Below are 24,707 nucleotides of genomic sequence, written 5' to 3'. Positions count from 1 at the left end.
GGAGGTGGAAATATATTGTACATATATTGAGAATGGATAACAATCGGCATGTGAAAAAGTGCTGACATGGCCACCACAAGAGACAAGAAAGCCTGGAAGTCCTAAAGGCACACGGAGAAGAGACATAACAGCAGTGATAAAAAGACATGGTTACACCTGGAATCAGATAGAGAAAATCGCGAAAGATAGAACGAGTTGGAGGTCCCTTGTTGATGCCTTATATGTTCAAGAACATGAAGAGGATTAAGTAAGTAAGTACTTTGGAAACAGCCTGCCTAAGTCTCGCTTTTTCGACTTCTTCGACATAAGACAAAAACTTGAAATACTGTTTAATTGCTTTTTTCAGTTTTAAGTGTTCTGCCTCGTTCATTCAACGAATCTACATCATATCACTGAATATTTTTGCTGTTTAGAATTTCTCTGTGTAAGTTTTCAAGATAATCAGAAACTGAGAACTTTCGTCAAAAATATTATTTCAGGGTTGTCCCATTCGTCTGAAAATTGATCCTGACCCTGGAAGTTAACCAATCAAATTTTCACACCTTTTTTTCCTGTGCACAAGCTTTAGTAACCATGTAACCTCAAGTTTCCAAAATATTCTATAGAAACATCAAATAAAAAAAGAATGGTGCTTTGAAACACCCAAGATATATGTTTATGACTCGGAAATTTTTCACTGCAATGAAATGTAGGATTAATTTCCTACAACTGTAAAATTCAAGGGAATTTTTTTTTTTTTACGTTTTTTCGTATGCAACCCGATGTGACGTACTATGATTTGGTGGTATTACACCTATATTGCTGGGTCTTCAACGTGCTTCACAAAACCTCTTTCTAAATTATTAACATCAATTTTATCAGCAATCAAAGCCGGGCTTCAAAGTTATTGTGAAACTACCTATTCTAGAGGTGGCGTGAATCAGTTGTGGATATTTAAAAATTCCAAAGATCTTTTAAAGTACATACAATCTTAGACTCTTTCATCTTGCAATAGAATTAAAACATTTGACTTTCTACACTTTACACAAGTATTCCCCATTCCTAACTAAAAGACAAATTGAAAGAGTTGGTCCTGCTTTGTTTCATAAAAAAGAATGGCCAACGTAGATATAAGTATCTTGTCTTAGGGAGGGATAAAGCCTACTTTGTAAAAAATCATTCTGATTCAAACAAAAAATTCTCTGAAAGTGACATTATCAAGATGCTTGATTTCTTGATTGACAACATATTTGTTTCGTTTGGAGGACGTGTTTTTCAACAAACAATCGGCATTCCCATGGGAACAAACTGTGCCCCTCTTCTTGCCTTCTTGTTCCTTTGTTCATATGAGGCTGACTTGATAAAGGATTCTTAGGAAGAAAGAAAAGAAGTTAGCAGTATCCTTTAACTTTACTTTCCGCTATAAAGATGATGTTCTCTCACTAAATAATTCACAATTTGGTGACTATGTTGAATGTATCTTGAGATAAAGGATACAACAGATACAGTTAAGTCTGCCTCATATCTTGACTTACATCTAGATATTGACAATGGGGGTCGGTTTAAAACAAAACTTTACGACAAAAGAGATGATTTCAGCTTCCCAATTGTGAACTTTCCATTTCTATGTAGCAACATTCCAGCAGCGAATGCATACGGAGTATATATCTCCCAGTTGATACGATATTCCAGGGCTTGTATTTCCTATCATGATTTCCTTGATAGAAGGTTACTGCTCACAAGGAAGCTTTCAAACCAAGAGTTCCAAGTGGTGAAGTTGAAATCATCCCTTCGTAAGTTTTACGGACGCCATCACGAGTTGGTTGACCGTTATGGAATATCCGTTTCACAGATGACAGCGGATATCTTCCTAATGTCGTAACTACAATCCCATCCCCTTTTCCCGAATGTGATCTGCCGAATAAGACTTATTACCGGGTTTGTACTAACATGAGCAACACGACGGGTACCACATGTGGAGCAGGATCTGCTTACCCTTCCCGAGCACCTGAGATCACACCAAGTTTTTGGTGGGGTTCGTGTTGCTCAGTCTTTAGTTTTCTATGTTGTGTTTTGTGTACTTTTGTTTGTCTTTTTGTCTTTTTCTTTTTTAAAAATGGCGTTGTCAGTTTATTTTCGACTTATGAGTTTAATGTCCCTCTGGTATCTTTCGCCTCTCTTTTAATTATTGCGATTTCAGGAAAATCTGCATACAGAATTACAGATATATGTATCAGATATCAGAATGCGAGTTCTTATTATTGCAGATTCACCCAGTCGCATTATTCGCATTATTAACAAGAATGTGTCCATAGTACACGGATGCCCCACTCGCACTATCATTTTCTATGTTCAGTGGACCATGAAATTGGGGTAAAAACTCTAATTTGGCATTAAAATTAGAAAGATCATATCATAGGGAACATGTGTACTAAGCTTCAAGTTGATTGGACTTCAACTTCATCAAAAACTACCTTGACCAAAAAATTTAACCTGAAGCGGGACAGACAGACGAACAGACGCACAGACCGAAAAACATAATGCCCCTAGGTGGGGCATAAAAACCTCGCAATAATTTCTGAATTTACAGTAGAACAATTAACCTAGATCCTGGCCACAAGCTATGTCGAAATCAGAACTTTTTTTAACCTCTTTTAAAAGGTCACCTCTCTTGAGCTGACACTTTTGATACTTCCATGAGTGACTGCTTAATACAGATTTGACTGTAAATAATATTCAGTATTTTCATGTACTTAATGTAATTCTACTTAAAATTTTCATCATATATTGTATGATATTCACGAAATGGGGTCAGAATATATATACACTTATATGCTAAGTTTAAACTGCTAATTGAAATGAATTACTTTATGTTTTTATTTTTAACACTTAAATTTAATTGTGTTATATTCTATTCAACCTATGCCAACATTTTTTCATACAACTTTATACATAGCTTTAAAAATGTTTGCATGCATGAATGAACCTTTGTAAATTGGTGTTTTATATATGTATGCTTTTATTGAGTATAATCATTATTGTTCATAATGGGAATAAAAACAAACATAACTTTGATCGACAATGAATGGCTTGTTTGAACCATCCTGTATTGTTAAATGGCATTGACACAAAAATATGACCCATTCAGAGCACAATTAATGTAAAACTATATTCTTTATTGGAGGTTACTTATATTTCAAACAGATTCTCTTGAGGGAAATTAAACTAAACAGATTCTCTTGGGAAAAATTAAACTAAACAGATTCTCTTGAGAGAAATTAAACTATACAGATTCTCTTGAGAGAAATTAAACTAAACAGATTCTGTTGAGAGAAATTAAACTAAACAGATTCTCTTGAGAGAAATTAAACTTGCCATTATCTAACGGTTGCCTATAATTGCTTACATCCACTTCATTTGAACTTTGGTGGATACTTGTCTCATTGGCAATCATACCACATCTCCTTATTTTTATAAGCAACAATCTCTTTAAAACAATTCTAAAATAATGTTAAAACGTTTAAACCTGCTGCATTTGTATGCACCTGTCCTAAGTCAGGAGCCTGTTGTTCAGTGGTTGTTGTTTGTTGGTGTGGTTCATAAGTGTTTCTCGTTTTTTATATAGATTAGACCATTGGTTTTCTTGTTTGAATTGTTTTACACTAGTAATTTTGGGGCCTTTTATAGCTTGCTGTTCGGTGTGAGCCAAGGCTCCGTGTTGAAGGCCGTACTTTGACCTATAATTGTTTACTTTTTACACACTGTGACTTGGATGGAGAGTTGTCTCATTGGCACTCATACCACATCTTCTTATTTATATCTACAATACCATAGGATACTTGAAATTCTAAAAAGTTTCAATGGTTTCCTCTCCAGTTAAGATGTCATGGATAAAAAGTTTGAAAAAACAAGCTAATGAAAGAAACTTGAAATTATTTACTAATAACATGACATATATAGTTTTTTAAATAATAATTGCCTTCAATCTTCACTTTAACATGCTATTTAAAGGTTCCTATTATTATAACAGTTTACAAGTATTCCTAATGTTGTTTGACCATCATATGTCTCAGTTTTGTAGTTAATATTGTCCATTTTTCCTTCCAATTTTGTAAACTGTTACCCTTTACTTTTACCCAAGGTACTATATATTGAGCTGGCTGGTTCCACCTGAAATAATGATGCATTTAATAAAGTAATATCAATGATACAACTCTTGGATACTTTAGATTTAGTTGCAAGCAAGGTATGATTAACAAGGAATAAAATAAAGCTTAAGGCAGCAGGTACGTAAATGGATGATCTCACAGAATTTTATGAAATTTTGCACACAGTTAGAACACAAGGAACTGCACATGATTGAACATCAAAAACATTATATATATAACTTTTATACTTTCTGAGATATAGCAAATTAAATATCAGGAAAATTGTTGTACAAATGTATACAATACATGTAAATATCATAAAAAAAAAGTTCATCAACTTTGACTTTAAACATGTTAAATTAACATTTCTCGAAATCCTATCCTACAAATTTTCTTTGAAAATAATATGTTATTGCTACTGAAATTTCTGTTTTATTAATATGAAATTTATACCGGTTATCTAATTCGTTTTTTGAGTATGACTATTTGAATCTTCTGGACAGCGAGGAAAAAGCATTGAAAAGGTAAAAATAATTGTGACGTCAACTCAAAATCTTATTTTTCAATATTTTGAGAATTTTCAGAGACACTTGAATGATTTATACAGTAAAAACCAATGCTGTAACCCCTTTAACTTTCATATCAATAAAACAGAAATTTTAGTGGCAATAACATATCAATTTTAAAGAAAATTTGTAAGACACATTTTTGAGAAAAGGCAATTTAAAGTAAATTTTTCAATATTTTTTTGGTATATTTACGTGAATCCTATACATTTCTACTTCTTTCTACGGAATATTTAATTTGCTATAAATTCAAAAGTATGAAAGTTTCTTATATATTTTTTAAATATTCATATGCAGTTCCACATGCTTTAATTGCTGGCAACATTTCATTAAAATCTGTGAGATTGCCCATATACTTACCGGTTACCTTAAAAGAAGTAATATGATTATGTTCCGAACCACACGAGTATCTGGACTATACGCGTATGGTCATGACCATATGCGTATATACTCATATGGTCCGACCGTAAGCGTATGGTCCGGGTAATTAATACGATAAACGTTGAACAGTAATTGCATAAGGTATGATGACCCTTCAGGGTGTTATAAATTAAATGAATTTTTGACTTAGATAATCATTTGGTATCATTGTTACGTGATTAATGATAAAAAATGAATTTTACTCACAAGTTAAAATTATAGTAAAAGCATTTTTGCATGGTCATCATTGATTTTTCTTTAAGAAACAGTGTTTCGACTCCGAAATTGACTTTTAAAATATCTAAATGAATTGTTAAACAAGAAGTCAATTGTTTTACACATGCAACCAATGGAGGCATTGAACCCTGCCAGGGTTTTTCTTTTTTGGTGTTTCAATCTGTTTTTAGTAAATTAAAATTCTTAAACATTTCACATTATTTTTAGTTATTTAATTTGTTCATGTGCCTCTTTATACGATTTACAATTACAGCAGTTTATATGTGCTTCCCCTCTATTCTTATGTATAAACCACTGTTATTGTAAGATCGTACAAATAAGAGCATGAACACATCATTTAAGTGAAAAAAAGTGGAAATTAGAAAAAAACAGATAAAAATCTAATCTAAACGCCGAGGAAAAAGAAAAATGGCTCATGCCCCAAATGCCTGTGGTTTCACTTACGAACGAAATTGTCTACAGGATAAAGGCGATTAAAATCAACTCTAGCGAAGGCAAGACTACAAAAATACGATTCAGACAATATGTCAAAGATAAATTTAAGGATTTCTGTAAGTAACTTGTGCCGATTTTCATTCGGAGAACAAACTGTGTTTTCCTGCGAAGGAAGTTAGAATTTATTTGAAAAATACCTATATGGTCCGGCCCGTTAATAACCAAACGAGCATATACTCATATGGTCCGACCATACGCGTATGGTTAGACCATATGAGTATACCCATTTGGTCATGACCATACGCATATGGTCCACATACTCTTATGGTCTGGATCAATTATATAAAGCATATGAACAATTTATGTATATTTTTATCACTTTTTACAATTTGTATGCTAATTCTTTGTTATATTCCTTTAATACACTAGAAATTAAAAATAGATATTTTAGATATATATTTATGAAAGCGGCAGAGTCACTCTTTATTTTGTCTTAATTTCAGCAAAAATGAATTAACATCTATATTAAATATCTTCTTAATTTCAACAACCATTGTAAGCATTTATTTAAGACCTTTGATAGATTATACCATTGATATATCATATACATTTAAAGAGATGTGGGGGTCTAAGGTCAATGAGATAGCAATCAAATGACACTCAAGAATTTTTTAAATAACCTTGTTCTTTTTAGTGTAAACATATTTTATTAAAGAAATCGTTATGTATATATGTTACAGTGAGTTTGTAGAATCAGGGATTATGTATAATCACTGGTAACTTTAGTGATTATATATAATTACTAAAATTTCAGGAATTATGCATAATCACTAGAAAAAATGTCAGGGATTATACATAATAACTGGAATGAAGAGACAATGAATAAAGGAAAATGATTTATTCTATAAAATCATATTTAAACATCTTTAGAAACATAAGTATTAAAATCTTAAGCTCAATATTCTAATACAAATCATTTATTTTTACAAACTACATTGTAAATTTGGATGACCTCTACTATGAGGGCCCCGGTCCAGATGGGGGGTCCCTCATTTCTTTATTCTTTAATTTTTTAAATAATTTTTCTCTATACATTATTTATTTTGCCCATTATTCTCTATTCTGTATATTTTAGCACACTTTTCTTCTCTATTTTTATTATTTTGTCTATTTTTGTCTATTCTTTATTTTTTAGCCCTTTTTTTGCACTGTTTGCCCATTATTCTATATTCTGTAAACCCCATTTAGACCCTTTCCTATTGAACATTTGCTCTGCCGATCTTTTTTTTTTTGCAACAAAAAAAAAACTAAAAAAAACCCTTAGCCTTCACATTTTGAATCTGATTTTACAGCACTTTGAAGAGAAATAAAGTGCTCATTAGAAACATCTGAAGGTGCTAAAAAGGTCAATCAGACGTCTCAAAGTGATTCCTTGTGTATTATCTGAGCATAATTTTATGTTTCGTAGTCAGCCATTATCCTTTTCAGCCCTTTTATGAACGATGGCCATTATGTTTTTGGGATCTTCCTTTCCAAGATCAAACATGTGGAACCAGTAACACAGCCTCCTCCAAAATTGTTTTCAATCTGTCAAGCATGTGTTCTGTTTGTGTTTCTGGCCATTTAGTTGCATTTATTTGCTAAGTTTGAATTCCTTGTTTGTTAACTTTCATCCCCTTTGTATTAAAACAAATTACATGATCTGTGCATTTATGTTGGTATTATTAATTTCAATTTAAAATACTTATTTGTTTATAAGTTAATGTGGTTTAACACAGTTAAATAGAATATCACCAGAAAAACTGTTCACTTTTGTAAGATTTGATAAATGGACAGAGAATCAAAACTGTCCACTTAAACCATAAAGAGGTTATACATATGATTTTTTTGTCTGTGTTTGATTTATTTTTTATTTTTACCAAACAGAGAATCTTTGTATTATTGATAATCCCTGAAAACATTCCAGGGAATTTTGCAACATTACAAACCTGTTCGTGCATTTTTCATTGTTATTCAACGCAAAATAATTATCTAAGATACCTCTCATTTCATAAAGGATCTCTTTTGTTTACTTATTGTACCTCAAACTTATTAACCCAGTGTAGGTCTTTAAGTTGAGGTTCAATTTACTAAAAGTTAATCGGGCATGGCTAATTAGATACGCCCTCTTAGAATTAGGGGGTCCAAATAGGATAGGAAAAAAAAAACAGCAAGCGAAATACCAAAATTTACAATTTCCGAGAATCAAAAAAATAATCAGACGGTATTTGAGTGGAAATACAAACCTGTCCGAAACCTTGAAATGCTGGCTGCAATAGGAATTTATTTACAAAATAAATCCATAACTCATTTACTTATAGTGGCCATTATTGATTGTAAATTCATGTCATTTTGTTTTTGGCATTCGTCTACCGTGGAGAAAAAAGAGGGGGAGGAGGGGCTAATAGCTTAACTTAACGATTTTGATCATGGTTCAACTTTATTCTAGTACAGCATTCGTTTGACCTCTAGCCAACGCTCTATCTTATTAAAGTGTCACTCTAAAATTGTTATCATTTGCCACAGGTCGATCCATTTTGCATCTCGTCGTGTATATGCATGACATATTTGCCACTGGACATTAAGGAAGCAATCAATTAATCAGCTTCATTTAATGATGTATAATCAGTAGTCTTCAGTTGATAATTGGCTCAAACAGTTTTCCAATTTTTATATATTTGACTTTTTAAGCGTACATTTTAGCATTTCTTTCCTCATTTTTCTCTTTGCATTAAATTTTTTTTAACATTAAATAACGTAGTCCACATCAGGGGTTACATTGTATCCTATCCAGCCAAGTAGGAGGAGGGGAGAAGAACAGAAAAAAAATCTTCATTGAGTGGCAATAATTCATATATTGAAGCGTACAGCTACGGCAGTCTCGTCTAGGTGACAAAATTTACTGTTTCAAGTTTTTTTTATATCTGGTATAGTTGTCATAAAAGCAAAAATGGAAAAAAAAAAATGTTGGCAACAATTTATATACAGATTCAACTAATTTTGGCCATTTCGTTTATTTTTTGTTATTTAATTTTTTTTTCATTTACAATTGTCCTTGCAAAAGGCGCAAACAATGTGTTAAAATCAGCCATGCGACTTATTTGAAGATTTAGCTGACCTTTGTTGTTGTTTAGAGACTTCAATCATTTAACTTGTGCGTAGATCGTATTTCCCCCTCAAAGAGTTATTCAAATTGTTCTGTAACATATAGATGGCGTGAAACTCTCACTACACCAGGAAACGGATATACAACATTTATATTTCGACCAGACGAAGCTGCGTATTTATACATCCAACAGCCAAACGGATGCACCCCTTTAGCAAGGGTATACTGTCAGACGGGAGGAGTCTAGAGATGTCAATATTTCTATACCCAAGTCAATCCTTTGGTTTTGAATGAGAGGAGATAAAGGTTAAAGGTTTACATTAATGTGACAGCAACCTAACAACACAGACAAATCAAAACATCAAGAGTCAACATACAGTCTTTTGTAATAGAAAGATGCCCATACAGAATAATAAGCTCAAAACCGCCCCATGACTCAAAAATACGGAGTTAAATTAATAATATATATTTACCGTCAAAGATATCCCAACAGGCACATTTGATTTAATATTATTTATCGTCAAAGATATCCCAACAGGCACAAGTGTTTGGTTGAAAAATATCACCTGCCCTTTTATTAATTTTGATCGGTGGAAATTGAAGAAGGTGTAATATAAACCAGTAGAAGAAAAACACTTCACTGTATAGTAACGGTAAAATAAATGATGATAATGGATGACGTCCAGCGGCAACTAAAATGCATATTCAGGACGATAAAATGTAAATATAATATGAATATTAATCCTGCTTTGTGCTAGACCGACACGCTGAGTCGGATTTTTAACGTGTAAGTTAACAAGCTAACAGTTGGCAGCGAGAAAAGGCACCCTACCCGGACACATTTCTGATTCCGAGCCGACCAGTCTGTGCTCTTACTCTTAAATGCCGCGTGTTAAGCGTTGAAACAGCAAATACCAATGTTAACGTCTTTGTTTAACCCTATCAGGGTTTGAACTAACGACCTCCCGCTTTCAAGGCGAACACACTCCCACAATACCAACCAGGAGAGCAGTGGTATAGAATATCATACAAAAAACTCAAGTACAATAAACAATACAGTTTCACAGAATGCTCACAGTTACTAAAGTAAGCTAAAACTATCTAACATAAATTAGATGCGTTAAATGATATTGGAAACTACACGTAAATATCGATGGCCGACTTCAGAGTAGATTTCATGGATCAACGCTCTCTGCAAATTAAAAACTCTTGCACCAATTATTTGAGGGGTCCGGATGTGGCCAGTTGTTGCACGGCTAAATTTCTGTCCTTATTCAATTTACCCTTATTATTCCAAGTTTCACTTCCAACCTCACTAGTACTGTCGACCTCCTATTGCAAGACCTACCTATTGTATTTAAAATTTGTGTGTTCTCGTCATGAACATGCATGAAATATTTGCCACTGGACGTAAAGCAAACAACAATCAATCAACTTCATAAATTATTCCATGTACATAGTACACAAAGACAAAAATTTGTAAAATGCTATAACGTAAAATTTTCATTTAACTCACTCAATAATAGTGCAAAATTTGTCATGTTTTTTTTTTGTTTTTATTTTTTTGCAATTTACTACATAACTAAACACTTATTAAAAAAATTTAAATGTTTGGTTCTTATCTACTGTTTTATTATGATTTAGAATATATGACTATGCAAGGCGATTATAAAACTAATAAGGCAAAAGTTTTTTTTAAGGTGTTTATGCTTTATTTAGACGCGAAAAGGGAATGACAGACGTCGAAAATAAAAGTGTTTGTTTTCATATAATACATTGTATTTCAATTTAAGAAGGATGATCAACCTTGCGAAAATATCTCATCTATACATGTTTTGATCGAGCCACTCAAACCTACATAACTTGTTGCTAAAGATGTGACATTTTAGGCTATTTAATACGATTTTATTCATTGAAGTTTCCAGGCATAGTTTTTTTATTTGAAAAAAAACAAACAAAACAAGATTTATTAATTAATTGGACTGAACAAACAACACCAATTATTTTGCATTTGCATGTAACGTAGTGTAGGAAAATTACAGAATCAAAACCAAAATGAACATTTACCTGAATATTGTGAAGGACCTTATGCATCTAGGTCTGTTCGATTAGAAGTAGGTTGTTTAATTGTTGAAAGAGTTTACTTACTGTTTTCATATGGTCTGGTCTTTACGAATCTATGTCATGATTACTGACAGATTAAAAACATCAAATATATATAACAAAAAGATTTTGTACAGATCATTCATTGGTCAGTTGTAAATGAGGTCTGTATAGGGTTTTGATTTACTCATTTAGAATAAATAAACTGTTAACACAGATATATGTCTCGCCTATTTGTTATTTTGATAATGCAAATGTTGAAATTAAAATAGCAATATACTTTAACATGTAAGTTATGCAAATCTTCAAAGTCAATGAACCATGACTGAAGGTACAGGGCTAAACAATCTCCATGGAAATGAGATGTGCCAATGCTAATACAACTGCAAACCAAATACCATTGACTTTTCATAAGTCTTTCCCTTAGCTTTAAATAAACCTAAACACAAACATAAACTTGTAAAATATGTAAACATGGTAAAAGTTTCAAAGTCCATGAACCATAATTAGGGGGTGGGGTTATATAATCTCCATGGAAATGAAACTTCGAATATCATTGACTCAACATTAGTGGTTCATCTTAAACTGACCTAATCACAAATTAAGTTATACATGTAAACTAAGCAAAAGTTTCAAAGTCAATAGACCATGACTGAGGGGTAAGGACCAAATATTCTCCATGGAAATGAGATGTGGTAATGCTTATACAACTGCATACCAATTATCTTTGACCTACCACTAATGGTTCCCCTTAAACTGACCTAATCACAAACTAATACATGAAAACTAAGCAAAAGTTTCAAAGTCAACAGACCATGAATGAGGGCGGGGCCAAATAATCTCCATGGAAATGAGATATGCTAATGCTTATACAACTGCATACCAAATATCATTGACCTACCACTAGTGGTTCCCCATAAACTGACCTAATCACAAACTAATACATGTAAACTAAGCAAAGTTTCAAAGTCAATAGACCTTGACTGAGGGGGCAGGGCCAAATAATCTCCATGGTAATGAGATGTGTCAATGCTAATACAACTGCATACCAAATATGATTGACCTACCACTAGCACTACAAACTGCTCAGTGTCTGAAAAGACCAGTTTTTGTGCTCGACCAGTAAAGTCGAGCACACATTTTACTCGACTAGATTCGACTTTACTTAATAAGTCTGATTCAGTACTTGATGATCTTGGTGTAGTCTGAAATGGTCTCGACCAAGGCTCGACCAGTCTCGACCTGTCTCAACTAGTCTGGACCTTCAAATTTAGTCTTCTCTGGTATAAATCAGCCCATCTAACTAAATTAAATAAAGATCTAACTAAATTCCAGTTTATTTGTTAGTTTGATTCATTGCTGTGAAATGAAAGAATTTAATTAATAGGTAAAAAAAAAATGATTAAATTCAGATAGGCATCTTTAATTTTTTTTATAACTTTTTCAAATCAACTTGGATTTTCATTTAACTGTACAGCTACCTTGGTAATATATTAATCTTACTGAATCCCAGGTTGTTAAGAAGTTTGGTGTATTGCTGTCAAATTTAAGAATTGAATTAATCTAGGTCCAAAAAGCTAGGATTTGCAGTTCAGACAAAATATAGATAGTACACTTTAATTTTTTTTATAACTTTTTCAAATCAACTAGGATTTTCATCAAACTATACAGCTATCTTAGTAATATATTGATCTTACTGAATCATAGGTCATTATGTAGTTTGGTGTATTGCTGTCAAATTTAAGGATTAAATTAATCTTGGTCAAAAAAGCTTGAATCTGCATTTCGGACTATATTCAGATAGTACACTTTAAATCTTTTTATAACTTTTTCAAATCAACTTGGATTTTCATCAAACTATACAGCTACCTTGGTAATATATTGTTCTTACTGAATCAAAGTCATTATGTAGTTTGGTGTATTGCTGTCAAATTTAATCTAGGTAAAAAAAGCTAGGATTTGCAATTTATTGACAAAATTCAGATAGTACACTTTAATTTTTTTTATAACTTTTTCAAATCAACTAGGATTTTCATCAAACTATACAGCTATCTTAGTAATATATTGATCTTACTGAATCATAGGTCATTATGTAGTTTGGTGTACTGCTGTCAAATTTAAGGATTAAATTAATATAGGTCAAATAAAATGCTCTGCAGGGCACAGCTTGATACGACCGCAGAGGTCCAACCCTGAACAGTTGGGGCAACATTCAAGCTTGATACAGCTTTGCATTTGGATTGTGATTAAATATTTGACACAGCATAGGTTTCTGACACAGAATGAATGTGGTCTAAGAACTTAAAAATTTTAAATTGGACATTCACCTATTATGGTCTAATATCCAAAATCTAAATACATGGTTAGATTCAGCATATCAAAGAACCCCAAGAATTCAATTTTTGATGAAATCAAACAAAGTTTCATTTTGGACCCTTTTGACCTCAATGTGGACAAAGTTGATAACGGGGCCCAAAAATCAAAAATCTAAATACATGGTTAGATTCAGCATATCAAAGAACCCCATATATTCAATTTTTGTTGAAATCAAACAAAGTTTAATTTTGGACCCCGATTTGGACCAACTTGAAAACTGGGCCCATAATCAAAAATCTAAATACATGTTTAGATTCAGCATATTAAAGAACCCCAATAATTCAAGAATAAAACCCCATTGAAATTGGTCAAGAAATAAGCAATTTATACGAAGTATCTTCTTTTGCACAATACTGTGCAATTAAATATTTCTTGCTATTGCGCAATACTGTACAATTGACCATTTCTTGCTATTGCGCAATATTGTGCTATTGGATATTTCTAGCTATTGCGCAATACTGTGCAATTGAAGATTTCTTGCTATTGCGCAATACTGTGCAAATGAAGATTTCTTGCTATTGTGCAATACTGTGCAATTGAAAATTTCTTGCTATTGCACAATACTTATTATATAATAATTTACACATCCTATTTGGTGTGTATCTCCTACCATATCATTATTATTTGCTTTTAAATATAAATCAGAAATAACCAACTTAAAATGGAAAATTTTAAAAGAAAAAAAAAAAAGAAAAAAAGAAAAAAAATCACCCCCCCCCCCCCCCAATTTTTTGAACCCCCTTATGATTCATCACCCCCAAACTCAATCCCAGCCTTCCCTTTGTGGTATGGTACCTTGCAGTACAATTTCAGAGAGATCCATACACTTGAACACAAGTTATTGTCTGGAAACTAGAAAAATGCTTATTTTTGGCTCCTTTTTGGCCCCCAATTCCCAAACGTTTGGTAATTACCCCCAAACTCAATTCCAGCTTTCCCTTTGTGATATGGAACCTTGTAGTACAATTTCAGAAAGATCCATACACATAAAAACACAAGTTATTGTCATGAAACTAGAAAAATGTTTGTTTTTTTCCACTTTTTTGGCCCCTAATTCCTAAAATTTTGAGGCAATTACCCCCAAAATCAATCCCAGCATTCCTTTTGTGATATGGAACCTTGTGGTACAATGTCAGAGAGATCCATACACTAATACACAAGTTATGTCTAGAAGTTACAAAAATGCTTATTTTTGGCCCCTTTTTCCTTTACTGTTGGTACCATAAACCCCCAAAATCAATCCCAACCTTCCTTTTGTGGTATTGAACCTTGTGGTAAAATTTCATAGAGATCCATTCACTTAAACTAAAGTTAGAGTGCGAAAACCAATGTGTCTTCGGACGACGCCGGACGACAACGACGACGACGCAAACGTCATACCAATATACGACCACGAAATATTTTTTGCGGTCGTATAAAAAGCTTTAATTTGCAGTTCAGACTATATTCAGATAGTACACTTTAATTCTTTTTATAACTTTTTCAAATCAACTTAGATTTTCATCTAACTATACAGCTACCTTGGTAATATATTAATCTTACTGAATCCCAGGTTGTTAAGAAGTTTGGTGTTTTGCTGTCAAATTTAAGAATTAAATTAATCTAGGTCCAAAAAGCTAGGATTTGCAGTTCAGACAAAATTAGTAGAGATAGTACACTTTAAATCTTTTTATAACTTTTACAAATCAACTAGGATTTTCATCAAACTATACAGCCATCTTAGTAATATATTGATCTTACTGAATCATAGGTCATTATGTAGTTTGGTGTATTTGCTGTCAAATTGAAGGATTAAATTAATCTAGGTCAAAAAAAGGTTGAATTTGCAGTTTGGACTATATTCAGATAGTACACTTTAATCCTTTTTATAACTTTTTCAAATCAACTTAGATTTTCATCAAACTATACAGCTACCTTGGTAATATATTGATCTTACTGAATCAAAGGTCATTATGTAGTTTGGTGTATTGCTGTCAAATTTAATCTAGGTCAAAAAAACTAGGATTTGCAATTTTGGACAAAATTCAGATAGTACACTTTAATTTTTTTTATAACCTTTTCAAATCAACTTGGTTTTTCATCAAACTATGCAGCTATATTAGTAATATATTGATCTTACTGAATCACAGGTCATTATGTAGTTTGGTGTATTGCTGTCAAATTTAAGAATTAAATTAATCTAGTTAAAAAAAGGTTGAATTTGCAGTTTGGACTATATTCAGATAGTACACTTTAATTCTTTTTATAACTTTTTCAAATCAACTTAGATTTTCATCTAACTATACAGCTACCTTGGTAATATATTAATCTTACTGAATCCCAGGTTGTTAAGAAGTTTGGTGTATTGCTGTCAAATTTAAGAATTAAATTAATCTAGGTCCAAAAAGCTAGGATTTGCAGTTCAGACAAAATAGAGATAGTACATTTTAATTTTTTTTATAACTTTTTCAAATCAACTAGGATTTTCATCAAACTATACAGCTATCTTAGTAATATATTGATTTTACTGAATCGTAGGTCATTATGTAGTTTGGTGTATTACTGTCAAATTGAAGGATTAAATTAATCTAGGTCAAAAAAGCTTGAATTTGCAGTTTGGACTATATTCAGATAGTACACTTTAATTCTTTTTATAACTTTTTCAAATCAACTTAGATTTTCATCAAACTATACAGCTACCTTGGTAATATATTGATCTTACTGAATCAAAGGTCATTATGTAGTTTGGTGTATTGCTGTCAAATTTAATCTAGGTCAAAAAAGCTAGGATTTGCAATTTTGGACAAAATTCAGATAGTACACTTTAATTTTCTTTATAACCTTTTGAAATCAACTTGGTTTTTCATCAAACTATGCAGCTATATTAGTAATATATTGATCTTACTGAATCCCAGGTTGTTAAGAAGTTTGGTGTTTTGCTGTCAAATTTAAGAATCAAATTAATCTAGGTCCAAAAAGCTAGGATTAGCAGTTCAGACAAAATTAGTAGAGATAGTACACTTTAAATCTTTTTATAACTTTTACAAATCAACTAGGATTTTCATCAAACTATACAGCCATCTTAGTGATATATTGATCTTACTGAATCATAGGTCATTATGTAGTTTGGTGTATTGCTGTCAAATTGAAGGATTAAAATAATCTAGGTCAAAAAAGCTTGAATTTGCAGTTTGGACTATATTCAGATAGTACACTTTAATTCTTTTTATAACTTTTTCAAATCAACTTAGATTTTCATCAAACTATACAGCTACCTTGGTAATATATTGATCTTACTGAATCAAAGGTCATTATGTAGTTTGGTGTATTGCTGTCAAATTTAATCTAGGTCAAAAAAGCTAGGATTTGCAATTTTGGACAAAATTCAGATAGTACACTTTAATTTTTTTTATAACCTTTTCAAATCAACTTGGTTTTTCATCAAACTATGCAGCTATATTAGTAATATATTGATCTTACTGAATCACAGGTCATTATGTAGTTTGGTGTATTGCTGTCAAATTTAAGAATTAAATTAATCTAGGTAAAAAAAGGTTGAATTTGCAGATTGGACTTTATTCAGATAGTACACTTTAATTCTTTTTATAACTTTTTCAAATCAACTTAGATTTTCATCTAACTATACAGCTACCTTGGTAATATATTAATCTTACTGAATCCCAGGTTGTTAAGAAGTTTGGTGTATTGCTGTCAAATTTAAGAATTAAATTAATCTAGGTCCAAAAAGCTAGGATTTGCAGTTCAGACAAAATAGAGATAGTACATTTTAATTTTTTTTATAACTTTTTCAAATCAACTAGGATTTTCATCAAACTATACAGCTATCTTAGTAATATATTGATTTTACTGAATCATAGGTCATTATGTAGTTTGGTGTATTGCTGTCAAATTGAAGGATTAAATTAATCTAGGTCAAAAAAGCTTGAATTTGCAGTTTGGACTATATTCAGATAGAACACTTTAATTCTTTTTATAACTTTTTCAAATCAACTTAGATTTTCATCAAACTATACAGCTACCTTGGTAATATATTGATCTTACTGAATCAAAGGTCATTATGTAGTTTGGTGTATTGCTTTAAAATTTAATCTAGGTCAAAAAAGCTAGGATTTGCAATTTTGGACAAAATTCAGATAGTACACTTTAATCTTTTTTATAACCTTTTCAAATCAACTTGGTTTTTCATCAAACTATACAGCTATCTTAGTAATATATTGATATTTCTGAATCATAGGTCATTATGTAGTTTGGTGTATTGCTGTCAAATTGAAGGATTAAATTAATCTAGGTAAAAAAAGGTTGAATTTGCAGATTGGACTTTATTCAGATAGTACACTTTAATTCTTTTTATAACTTTTTCAAATCAACTTAGATTTTCATCTTACTATACAGCTACCTTGGTAATATATTAATCTAACTGAATCCCAGGTTGTTAAAATGTTTGGTGTATTGCTGTCAAATTTAAGAATTAAATTAATCTAGGTCCAAAAAGCTAGGGTTTGCAGTTCAGACAAAATTAGTAGAGATAGTACACTTTTTATTTTTTTTTATAACTTTTTCAAATCAACTAGGATTTTCATCAAACTATACAGCTATCTTAGTTATATATTGATCTTACTGAATCATAGGTCATTATGTAGTTTGGTGTACTGCTGTCAAATGTAAGGATTAAATTATTCTAGGTCAAAAAAGCTTGAATTTGCAGTTCGGACTATATTCAGATAGTACATTTTAATTCTTTTTATAACTTTTTCAAATCAACTTAGATTTTCATTTAACTATACAGCTACCTTGGTAATATATTAATCTTACTGAATTCCAGGTTGTTAAAAAGTTTGGTGTATTGCTGTCAAATTTAAGAATTAAATTAATCTAGGTCCAAAAAGCTAGGATTTGCAGTTCAGACAAAATAGAGATAGTACACTTTAATTTTTTTTATAACTTTTTCAAATCAACTAGGATTTTCATCAAACTATACAGCTATCTTAGTAATATATTGATCTTACTGAATCATAGGTCATTATGTAGTTTGGTGTATTGCTGTCAAATTGAAGGATTAAATTAATCTACGTCAAAAAAGCTTGAATTTGCAGTTTAGACTATATTCAGATAGTACACTTTAATTCTTTTTATAACTTTTTCAAATCAACTTAGATTTTCATCAAACTATACAGCTACCTTGGTAATATATTGATCTTACTGAATCAAAGGTCATTTCGTAGTTTGGTGTATTGCTGTCAAATTTAATCTAGGTCAAAAAAGCTAGGATTTGCAATTTTGGACAAAATTCAGATAGTACACTTTAATTTTTTTTATAACCTTTTCAAATCAATTTGGATTTTCATCAAACTATGCAGCTATATTAGAAATATATTGATCTTACTGAATCACAGGTCATTATGTAGTTTGGTGTATTGCTGTCAAATTTAAGAATTAAATTAATCTAGGCAAAAAAAAGGTTAAATTTGCAGTTTGGACTATATTCAGATAGTACACTTTAATTCTTTTCATAACTTTTTCAAATCAACTTAGATTTTCATCTAACTATACAGCTACCTTGGTAATATATTAATCTTACTGAATCCCAGGTTGTTAAGAAGTTTGGTGTTTTGCTGTCAAATTTAAGAATTAAATTAATCTAGGTCCAAAAAGCTAGGATTTGCAGTTCAGACAAAATAGAGATAGTACACTTTAATTTTTTTTATAACTTTTTCAAATCAACTAGGATTTTCATCAAACTATACAGCTATCTTAGTAATATATTGATCTTACTGAATCATAGGTCATTATGTAGTTTGGTGTATTGCTGTCAAATTTAAGGATTAAATTAATCTAGGTCAAAAAAGCTAGAATTTGCAATTCGGACTATATTCAGATAGTACACTTTAGATTATTTCAAAGCAACTTGGATTTTCATCCAAATCTATAGCTAACTTTATTATATATTATTCTTCCAAAAAAACAGGTTATTTGGTAATTTGGTTTATTGCTGTCAAATTTAAATATCTAAATTATAGGTATCTATCTGAATTTTGTCAAAACTGAAAATTTTAGCCTTTTTTTACCTATTAACTAGGTCATTAAATTTGACAGTAATACACCAATATACAAAACAACCTGTTTTTTTTGTATGATAAATATATAATAAAGATAGCTGAAAAGTTTGATAAAAAACCAAGCTGATTTGAAAAAGGTTATGAAATTTTTAAAAAAGACACCTTTTTTTGTTAAAAGAAGAATTTAATATCATGAACTTTCATAACAATCCTTGATAACCTTTTAAAAAAGGAAATGTGTTCCAAAGTTACAGTAAAAATGTATTTTAATCATATCTAAAAATAATTTTTGTCAAATTTAAAGACATGGCATACAAGAACCACTTTAATATGGTTTAATTACCTCAGTACAAGTGAGTTTTACAGGTAAAAAGAAAGCCCTTCTTTTCTTAAACTTGTGTATTACTTATCTAGTGAATTCAAAAAGCCCTGCGATTTAAGTTTAACAGGATGTTGCAATTTTGAATGAATGTTATTTAGAATTTAAAACTCTCTGGTAGGTGTGATCTTTTTAATAAGTTTCCCCAAGCAGGGGGTATTGCTTTATACATCACCACTAATCAGAAGAAATATTTTAATAATTTCTTTAAAGTTTGATCCCTTTTTGGTATATTCATATTATATATATAAAAAAGGGATAAAACATTTAAGAAATTATATAACTATATCATATATACTTTATCCCAAATTATAATAAAAGATATATTTCAAATATCCTAGCTTTTTTTACCTAGATTAATTTGATTCTTAAATTTAACAGCAATACACCAAACTACATAACAACCTGGGATTCAGTAAGATCAATATATTACTTAGATAGCTGTATAGTTTGATGAAAAAACAAGTTGATTTGAAAAAGTTATAAAAAGAATTAAAGTGTACTATCTGAATATAGTCCAAACTCCAAATTCTAGCTTTTTTACATATATTAATTAAATCCTTAAATTTGACAGCAATACACCAAACTACATAATGACCCATGATTCAGTAAGATCAATATATAACTAAAATAGCTGTATAGTTTGATGAAAATCATAGTTGATTTGAAAAAGTTATAAGAAAAATTAAAGTGTACTATCTGAATTTTGTCCGAAATTGCAAATCCTAGCTTTTTGGACCTAGGTTAATTTGAATCTTAAATTTATCAGCAATACACCAAACTACATAACAACCTGGGATTTAGTAAGATCAATATATTACTAAGATAGTTGTATAGTTTGATGAAAATCCAAGTTGATTTTAAAAAGTTATTAAAAGAATTAAAGTGTACTATCTGAATATAGTCCAAACTTCAAATTCTAGCTTTTTTACCTAGATTAATTTAATTTTTAAATTTGACAGCAATACACCAAACTTCTTAACAAACTGTGATTCAATAAGATCAATATATTACCAAGGTAGCTGTACAGTTTAATGAAAATCCAAGTTGATTTGAAAAAGTTATAAAAAAAATTAAAGTGTACTGTCTGAATTTTGTCCGAAATTGCAAATCCTAGCTTTTTTTACCGAGGTTAATTTGAATCTTAAATTTATCAGCAATACACCAAACTACATAACAACCTGGGATTCAGTAAGATCAATATATTTCTAAGATAGTTGTATAGTTTGATGAAAATCCAAGTTGATTTGAAAAAGTTATTAAAAGAATTAAAGTGTACTATCTGAATATGGTCCTAACTGCAAATTCTAGCTTTTTTACCTAGATTAATTTAATTCTTAAATCTGACAGCAATACACCAAACTACATAACAACCTGTGATTCAGTAAGATCAATATATTACCAAGGTAGCTGTATAGTTTGATGAAAATCCTAGTTGATTTGAAAAAGTTATAAAAAATATTAAAGTGTACTGTCTGAATTTTGTCCGAACTGCAAATCCTAGCTTTTTTTACCTAGATTAATTCAAATCTTAAATTTGACAGCAATACATCAAACTACATAATGACCTTGGATTCAGTAAGATCAATATATTACTAAGATAGCTTCATAGTTTGATGAAAATCCAAGTTGATTTGAAAAAGTTATAAAAAAAATTAAAGATGCCTATCTGAATTTAATCTTTTTTTTTTACCTATTAATTAAATTCTTTCATTTCACAGCAATGATTCAAACTACCAAATAGACTGGTATTTTGTAAGATCTATATATAATTTAGTTAGATGAGCTGATTTACACCAGTGAAGACTAAATTTGAAGGTCCAGACTAGTCGAGACAGGTCGAGACTGGTTGAGACTGAGTCGAGACTAGTCGAGACTGGTTGAGACAGGTCGAGACTGGTTGAGCCTTGGTCGAGACCATTTCAGACTACACCAAGATCATCAAGTACTGAATCCGACTAATTAAGTAAAGTCCAGACCTAGTCTAGTACAATTAAGTACAGTTTAGTACTGTCGAGACTAGTCGAGTAAAATGTGTGCTTGACTTTACTGGTCGAGCACAAAAACTGGTCTTTTCAGACTCGGAGCAGTTTGTAGTGTAGTGGTTCACCTTGAACTAGACCTAATCACAAACTAATAAATTGTTGACGCCGCTGTCGTCATCGATGCCGTAAACAGCATACCTATATCTCGCTTTTTGACTCTGTCAAGGCGAGACAAAAATTGCTATTTTGAAAAGTCGGAATTCAAAAATATAAATTTACCCCTTAATTTTATAAAACTATCCTATGGTGTTATTTTAATGCTACAAAAATTATAATAAATAAATAATTAAATGATGTACTGCCATTTATTCGGTCCGTTTCCAATGCAATAGACCACTTTCGAGTTCATCCTTCACCGGAAAAAACTCGTCAATTATGTGCGCCTTTATGACGTCATTTACCAGATAGAAGGGATCGCCTGTATCCCTGCACTATTAACGTTCACCAAGCGTCTTAGTGATCGTCATTGTGCAGGATAAACTAGAAATAATGTTTGGTTTGTAAGTACTTAATCACAATTCCCTAATGACAGTAGTGCTGATTGTCAATTATGAGAATTTAATTTGCCGAATAATTCATGCAATATAGCATAATAGTTTTCCAACCACTTGCTCAACATTGGAACGGAAGTGATGATGCCCCTAAACGCACGAATGACGTTCACTAAAACCAGAGTTTTTGACGGAAATGCATCGAACTCGAAAGTTGTCTATTAGGTAACTGTTATTTGTATATATCAGTCTGAGTACTCTTTAACTATCATTTAAGTTGAATATATTTAGACTATATTTACACAAAAAACACTTGCAGAAGCCCAATTCCCCTGAATTGGGCTTCTGCAAGTGTTTTTTTGTGTACTTTTCTTATGTTTTTGACGGTTTGTAAGTCAGTAAAAGTTCAATGATTAAGTTAATATTGACATTAAAAGACCTCCTTACAAAAAGGGTTGTTCAACATCCCTTTTTGTTCGAAGGTCTTTTAATATTAATATTTACTTATCATTGAACTTTTACTATTACTAATTCCTAAAATTTTCAGTGATTATGTAAAATCACTGGTCATTTTCAGGGATTACATATAATCACTAACGATTTTAGTGATTATGCAAAATCTCTGAAAAATCAGGGATTCTACATAATCCCTGATTATACAAATTCACTGTAACATATATAGCTACAAGAGTAAATAAATGGGTCAATATCCCTAATACGCCTCAAATTGTGGAACACAAAAGTTGTGTGCGTAAACAAAAATTCTCTGTGTAGTGATATTGGACATGTTTCTATTTTTAACAAGTGACTGCGCTTAACTATTTGTGTTGATTTGGAAAGAAGAGGACCATAGAATAAATGTGTAAAAATTCTATGGGAAATCAATTACTCATACTGACCCAATTTTTTAGAAGTATTTTAGAAGTTGTCAAGACTGATTTATGCATGATTGCATCTTGAGCACCAGAGAAAATTGTGAAAATGGAGGTTAGTTGTCTTTTATAAATACCTAGTTATCACAGCTGGATTAGCAACAATTTTCGCTTTTGAAATGTATTAATGGCACGGGGCTGGGGCACTTCTTTTAGGCACAATCAAAACTTTGTTTACAAGAGACGCTGAAAGGCACATGTCATTGACTTGAAAACGGGACTAACTTCTTATGGAAACATTTAATATTGTTAAATTGTAAGTCAACATGACACACTAAAGACATTGTTATATGAATTTATGTGTGGTATGCGGAATGAATTTGAAAGATTGCGCATTAATTTTATAATGGGGATTTTGTATAAGTTGTATAACTATTGCCGTTAACCGGTTTGGCGGTCAGTATAAAAGGTAATTGCACGGGCTTTTTAGTTATCAAGGACTGGGTAGTGACCACACAATCGCACGTCATATATATAGGTAGAAGTTTGTTTTTTTTTGTATACAAAATATTTGTATTTAAGTTTTATATAGAACAGTATTTAAATGTGTTGTATTTATTTTGTAGATTATTTTGTTGCAGAACATGATATTGTCCAAGATTCTGTCAGGCAGTGTATCTTGTGTTTTTGATGGACTTTATTATTTTAGTTTGATGGACTTAACCAGATCAGATACATATTGTATTAGGAAAATAAAATTTAAGGTGGTCACTGCGCCATTCAGTATCCAAACTTGTGTTTGTTCTATTGTATTTAGAAAGTAAAGGCTAATGTTGAAGTGTACATAATTGCATGTGCTCAATTATGTACACATATGTTCAAAATAGATGAAGCATTTTAGCACATAAATACTTTATGTTTGGTTAAACAACGTGCATTAAAACATAAGTCATTATCATTCCCGTCTACACATGCTACAGGAATAGCTGACAATCAAGTGAAATAACACACTTCGTACGAGTATAATTTGATACATGTGTTTTAGTTTTACACCAATAATTTGACCATTATTATGATTAATTAGCAGCTGGTCATTAAAACATGCAAATAAACAGACAAACATTTTTTAAGAAAAGCATAAATTGCTATGTTTTAATTCACAGCAGCAAATCACAAGATATTGTCTTTTCTCAGTGAAAAAGGGGGAGGGTCAAACCTTTTAAAAACAATTTTGAAAGTGCTTCACCTATTCCGCTATTAAGCTACTATTGATTGCTCCTCATAAACAAAGGTTAAAATGAAGGTTGTGAATTACTGGTAAACATTTTGTTTTGTTAGGCAAGCTCTAAATTGTTTATTTATGGTATTTATGCAATTGAAATTACAGTCAGGATGTTGAAAATATGCTGATATGAAAACTATTGCTATTGTCTTGATATTATATAAAAATGCTTA

The 24,707-nt window shown here is 31.1% G+C and overlaps 1 protein-coding gene across 3 annotated transcripts in view; it reads right to left on the bottom strand.

The window, feature by feature from the left end:
- LOC127711078 (uncharacterized) overlaps positions 1-24,707 on the bottom strand; it is a 1,247,322-nt gene that overhangs the window by 394,546 nt on the left and 828,069 nt on the right. The window contains exon 18 of one of the 3 annotated variants that reach the window (XM_052217041.1): positions 3,893-4,149. The exons of the other annotated variants lie outside the window; for them this stretch is intronic. Within the exon in view, the coding sequence (XP_052073001.1) occupies positions 4,023-4,149 (127 nt within the window). The 3' untranslated portion in view covers positions 3,893-4,022. Of the gene's footprint in view, positions 1-3,892; positions 4,150-24,707 lie in introns of those variants that run through there. 3 annotated transcript variants of the gene reach the window in all.

The sequence above is a fragment of the Mytilus californianus genome, unplaced genomic scaffold (genome assembly GCF_021869535.1).
Source record: "Mytilus californianus isolate M0D057914Y unplaced genomic scaffold, xbMytCali1.0.p SCAF_8, whole genome shotgun sequence".
Taxonomy (NCBI): domain Eukaryota; kingdom Metazoa; phylum Mollusca; class Bivalvia; order Mytilida; family Mytilidae; genus Mytilus; species Mytilus californianus.
This window is presented reverse-complemented; position numbering and strand designations above follow the sequence as displayed.